The 6,000-nt window shown below is 32.0% G+C and overlaps 1 protein-coding gene across 1 annotated transcript in view; it reads right to left on the bottom strand.

Annotated features, from left to right (window-relative positions):
* Positions 1-4,434: 4,434 nt before the first annotated feature.
* Positions 4,435-6,000, bottom strand: part of LOC107297932 (paired box protein Pax-5-like) — a gene marked incomplete at both ends in the record, with an annotated part of 47,904 nt that continues 46,338 nt past the window's right edge. Inside the window, one exon of the mRNA XM_015827298.1 lies at positions 4,435-4,564. Within this exon, the coding sequence (XP_015682784.1) occupies positions 4,435-4,564 (130 nt within the window). The remainder of the gene's footprint in view (positions 4,565-6,000) is intronic.

The raw sequence follows: 6,000 nt of genomic DNA, 5'->3' as shown, positions 1-6,000 counted from the left end.
TAACAAAAAAAAATCCTCCTGTTTCTCTGCACTTGCCCTAATCTTCATAAAGAAATAAACTATTGTATGAGTGGAAACCCCTTGATAGCAAACTTCTTTATTTCTCTCCTGGAAGGCTGGTATAATGGGGCTCCTGGGCAAAATCTGTTACAGTACAGAGCACCAATTAGGTGGATTGTGTGCTTAGATAATGTTGATGATTTAATGAAAATGACTTGCTTTCAGGTAAAGTTGATCAAGGTGAGATAATATGTTAGTTTCAGTACCACTCTGCTTGCTCTGTTCTGATATACTGTAAGTTTCATCCAGTTATTAAAGAACATTGGAGCAAAACCTGATGAACAAATAGTGACTATAAAATACACAAACAATATCACTGAAAAGCAAAAGCTACTGTCAAAGAATTAAAAAATAGGGTTGAAAGAAAACAGTGGTATGAAGAACAGAGTTGGTTAGTTCTTGTGTTACATAAATGAATTACTACATTTTATTTGGATATACTGTACACGTTTGAGTCCTTTTATGTATATCATGATACTTTTATTCTTATTCTTATGTATTCACAATATTTATGAACCATGAGGATTTAAACCTTCTGCTCACTTCTTCTCAATTAATTCTCAATTAATTCTGACCTAACACTAATGTGTCACATATCCACTTGTCTGCAATCCATACAGTTGCCACTAGTCTCCACTTCTACATATTTAAATTCAACCCTTTTTACCACAAAAGGATTTCAACAACTCAATATTTTTTTAACTATAACCTCATTTGGATCACAACAAATGCAAGCTAAGGACTATATCTCCAAGCCTGTAGACAGACCTATTTCTAGCTCATTATCAGACTTGGACAGAAATTCTGTTCCCTTCCCCCCACATTCACCCCTATGGTCATCATTTGTCATGCAGTGAAATAACCTGCATAAAACCTAGCTAATTAAATCTTCTTTATTTTCTACTTCAGATCCAGGTATATGACATAAAAGCAAGTAAAATCTTCATTGCTCATGTTGGGTAGAATATTGTACAAATTGGGTGAGAGGCTGAAGGAAAAGACAGAGGTAAATTTTGTTCCGCTATGATATCATGTAAGTTATATATTTATATCAGCTGCAAGCCTGAATATTTGAATTGGAAAAATACCTTTTAATTAGTTGAGTTCCATCAGCCACAAATGAAATTATTTGTTCACTCACTGGAATGTTTTGTGGAATCTGTCAAGAATGTCTGTTGTCTCCTTTTACATTTAATTTAAATTTGGAACTTCTGACTTGTTTGATTCAAAAGCTGAAGGGTATCTCGTGCAATAAGTGGGTGGGTAAACATAAATTGTTTTTAGATGCTGTTATACTTTTTAAAAAAATTATTAAAGTTCTCTATCAAAATTGATGGATGTAGTATATTTTGGTAAGTTATCAAGCTATTCAATTAAGTGGAATAATTCTATTATATGTCCAATAGAATCTAATGTACCGATTGAAAGATATAAAAATTGGGACCTCATATAAAGTTTGTATTTTTTTAAGAATCTTGGAATTATTGTTTCTAGGAAGATCTGCAGGTCAGTAAAAGTATGTATTTCAAAATGTTTACCTCAAATTATTATTGATATTAACAAATGATTAAATGCTTTAATGGGAAAAAAATAAAGTATGATTAAATGAATATCTATTTTTAGAGGTATGTGGATGTTAAATCTGCTTGGGTATTTTAAACAGATGAAAACGTTTATATTGGACTGAAAGTTTCACCAGTTTTATCAAAATAACAACTTTCTTATAGTGAGAGAGTTTTGATTTTCAGATTTAGTGCTTTATCACTGATATATATTTTCATATCTATTTGAGGTTATTTTTTTCTAAAGCCTTCATGGACACATCTTTATTACTGTTTGCTTTCCTTGGTATCTTGGCAGGGGTTTGGATCTATTTTTATTCTGTATCTCTATCTATGAAAGGAAATATTTCCCATTAAAGACTGCAAGATATATTTGGAATATATTGAGAAGAAAGATTTTATTTCTAATCTTGTAATTGACAACTGGGACAATTTGGGATTGAGGGGTGTAGCCAAGACATCATATTGATAACTTAGCTAAACTTATTTTCTAACAACCTTATAAAGCATTTCAAGGAAGAACTTAAAAACTGATGAATGGAAATATATCCAATTAAAATATTTTTGATTAACTGATTAATTGAATGCACTAGCACCATCTGAAACTCCTAAATAATTATTATTATGGTTGGTCATCATTATTATATTGTTAGTATTTATTAACCTAATAATATTAAATTTTTAATTACTCATTAAATTATATTACTATTGAAGGAATATGTAAGATTCTAAAGCTATTTTAATTGACAGGATTATTGTAACAACGAAAGAAAACTGAGTTTTAATATTTATGTAAATCGATTATGTTAATTTTAAACGACATATGTGTCTGTGTGTCTGCATGCCTCTTGATCTTCAAACACTTTTCATTCAACCAAAAATATATATTTGCAATGTACTAAACACTTAAGATATTTAGTAAAGACTGGATGTCAACATTAAAATGTTGAAAATTTGAAATTTGAAATAGTGGAAAGGATTTTAATTTCACATTTTGAGCCTATCCCATCAAAGTTCCATTTTGGTTTAATGTAATTCATTTTCTCAATTCAACGCTGAGAAGAGGAAATAAGATATAAAGAAGTTAGTGTAATGTTGAACTATATACCAGATATTTGGAACTTAATGATGTATGAAGAATCTAGATTTCCAGTGGACTGTAATTAAAATCACTGCATTCTTTACTGGAATGACTCTGTTAAACTAGATCTTAAATCTCAGATTGTTGATCTGTGTTTATTTTTTATCTGTCAATTGGTTTCATATCAATTAGAGGAAAATTTACCAATTATTTTCTGTATAGTCAAGGTATAATTTGTTTCTTAGAAACTCAATTCATTTTATTTTTAAATCCATAATCTAATATATATTATTAATTGATATTATCTATGTATTTTTCCTTTTTGTTTTTTATATTTCAGTATCTTTTTGTTTTTGTATCTTTTTATTATATTAAGAGACATAAAATACTTTATTTACAAAATAAATGTTCAGTGTTCTACAAACAATATAAAATAAGAAATTAATATTAAAAAATAAAAATAAATAATTAAAAAGTAAAAATACAAACAGTAGAAGCTAAAAATGCTACTGCAAATTAGAGTACCGTAAATACCTATCAAAACAACTAAAAAAAACTATTAAACCAAAAAAAAATTCAGTAACATTTGCTGTATTGATAAATAATCTTCCCCTTCCTGAGTAGTGGATTAAATAGAATAGGCACAGTGAAGAAAATTGTGGGGTATTTGTTTGTTTGTTTCTTTTGAACAAGGAGGATACAGATGGCATGAGACTGTTATACCCACTGAACAAAATTAGTTCATGCAGAGAATTTGTATTGCAACCCATTCAGTGTATTAAAATAGGAAACTACAGGAAAAGATCGTTCCTGTTCAGCAAAGATGGGGGTAGAAAACTGGACTGGATCAATTCACATGCTGTCTTCCAGGCAGCAAAATGATCTCTATAGACAGGCAAGGACATATTCCCATGGTTCTTCCCCCAGTGCTGCAACCACTAAGTTCATGCAGCTCTCTGGGAATTTGTAATTTAATTTGCCTGGAAAGTCTTCAAGCAATGGCTCCAGAGGAGCTGGCTTCACTCTTCCCTCATTCTAGAGGGTAAAGATGTAATAAAGCTTCAGACAGCCTCTGTTCAAACAGACCAATAAAGTCTTCATTCCACAACTCCATTGCTACTCAAGAAAGAAAGAATATAGCAATACAGTCACCGTTCCACACAAAAAATGGCAGTAAGGAGTCACCAAGAGCAGTAGAGCTTTCTTTTAGCCAAAGATATCTGTTTGGTCCCTTCCGCCTTTCCCATTCAGATAGATTTTTTTTCACAGATAGGGACATATTTCTTTCATATATTTTTTTTGGCTGGGTCAAACCACAAAGAAGTCAGTGTTTCAATTTGGTGTTGCTAGGCTTTGGGGGAACTTTGCTTCTTAACAAGGTGCTTTAAAAATTTAAAGGCATAATTTCTGATGCCCTGATAAGCTTTGTGGACTGCACATGGTCTCTAAAGCATTAATTGTTCATCTCTATTGCAATTACAACAAAGTTATTTTTGTTGCTAAGGTGTATCTCACAAATACAAAGCAATTATTCATAGAAATAATAAACAGGTAGAACATCTATATAGAATACAAGCTACTGAGGTCTCTGAATACCTTCAGGTTTCATTTTATTTTTTAAAAAAAACTAGCATTTCTTACATTCATATTTATACCGCAAACCATAAACAGTATATCATCACAAGCACGACTTGTGACATACATGCTTTTTAAAGTATCTAGTTATCTTACCTGTCACAATAGGATATGATTGTGGTCCTGGGACACTGGCACCTATATCTGTTGATGTAGGGCTTGTTAAATTGGCCTTCATATCGTCTAATCCACCAGCTAGTGATGTCATGGCTGAATATTCTGTTGACTGAGTTCAAAGAAAAATGAGATAATTGAGTAACATTTTCCATATATTAAATTCTAATATATGATAAAACCAAGCTAAGTGCTTCATTCCTATATTGGCAGTGATGGCCTTAGTGGGATGATAATGGTGATAATAGTGATTTTATACCTGAAGACTGATTTTTACTGTTCAGATGCAGCGTGAAATAAAACAGTTTCAAACTATGATGAGATATTGTGCCAACATGAATCCTGCAAGCTTCAGTATTGTGTTAACCAAAAAAATATTAGTTTCTCAGATTATTTGGTGGACAAATCACCAGCACTTCCTAATGTGAATCACAAGGTAATCTCAAAAAATACATCTAATTATTGGGAAGAGAGCATGGGAAACTCTGCAACACTCCCACAAGCTTGAAGGTACTGATAATTTCTTTCTGTAAAAACCATGAATTATTAAGCATGACAATAATATTGTTTGCTTTGTTTCATAATGCACTAGCAGAAGTTTTTTTTTTTTAAAAAAAAAGTTTTTAACTGCAATGCATCCTCTGCTGGAGCGTCCATTACAGAATTTCCATTTAACATGTTCCCAAAACAAGAAAAGTATTGTGAGACATGAACACTTTAATCTTAGAATATGTCCCCATTATAAAGCATTAAAATAAAATTGCATTTTGCAATCAGGTTGCATCTCACTAGTATACAAAAATTGATAAATATGAAATCATTCCTTCAAATAACGAACAGGTGGCAGTCTATTGCCAAGTAGAAAATTAATATTACAATTAGTAAAGAAATTATCAAGCCAACTATTATACATGACTGTAACAATTATAAAGCAATACATAGACTGTCCTGTTTACCTGACCTTTCGGTTAATGGTTTGTGTTGCATTAATTATGTTTGCTTTGGCTATAGTTACAGTTGTTTCTTGTGATTTATTGGTTGCAGATATCAGTCTGGTTTTTTAACTGTGCTTTGGGTATGTCTGTATTTAAGCAATAACCTTAAGGATGTGCCACTGCTGTATTTTTGTTTTATCTTCTCATGCAGGACAGCAGCATAAAATATTTAAATAAGTATAAAATAGCTCAGAGAAAAAGCTAACAAGCTCCTCCTGTGCAAGGCAGCATTGAAATAAACCGTCTCTGTTTAAAATGACATAGATGTGCATTCCCTTGCATTTTTCCTTGGAAATTAAACTCCCTTATTTCATAGGGACATTAAAAGAAAAATGGTGCTATTTATATATACTTAGGGGTATATAGCAGTGATGCATTATCTCTGGACTTTCATCCCAAAATGCCCACTCTGTCCAGGGGGAAAGATACTGTAGAACAGGGGTGTCAAACTGCCGGCCCACGGACCGGTTGCATCATGCAAAGGCTGTGCCCACCCCAGCTCCGGCAATGCAAAAAAAAGTCACAATATGTTGCGACACGTCACGAGTTTGAC

This window comes from Protobothrops mucrosquamatus, unplaced genomic scaffold (assembly GCF_001527695.2).
Source record: "Protobothrops mucrosquamatus isolate PMUCROS unplaced genomic scaffold, P.Mucros_1.0 scaffold3597, whole genome shotgun sequence".
Lineage (NCBI taxonomy): Eukaryota > Metazoa > Chordata > Lepidosauria > Squamata > Viperidae > Protobothrops > Protobothrops mucrosquamatus.
The sequence above is the reverse complement of the archived record's forward strand: the minus strand, read 5'-3'. Positions and strand labels throughout refer to the sequence as shown.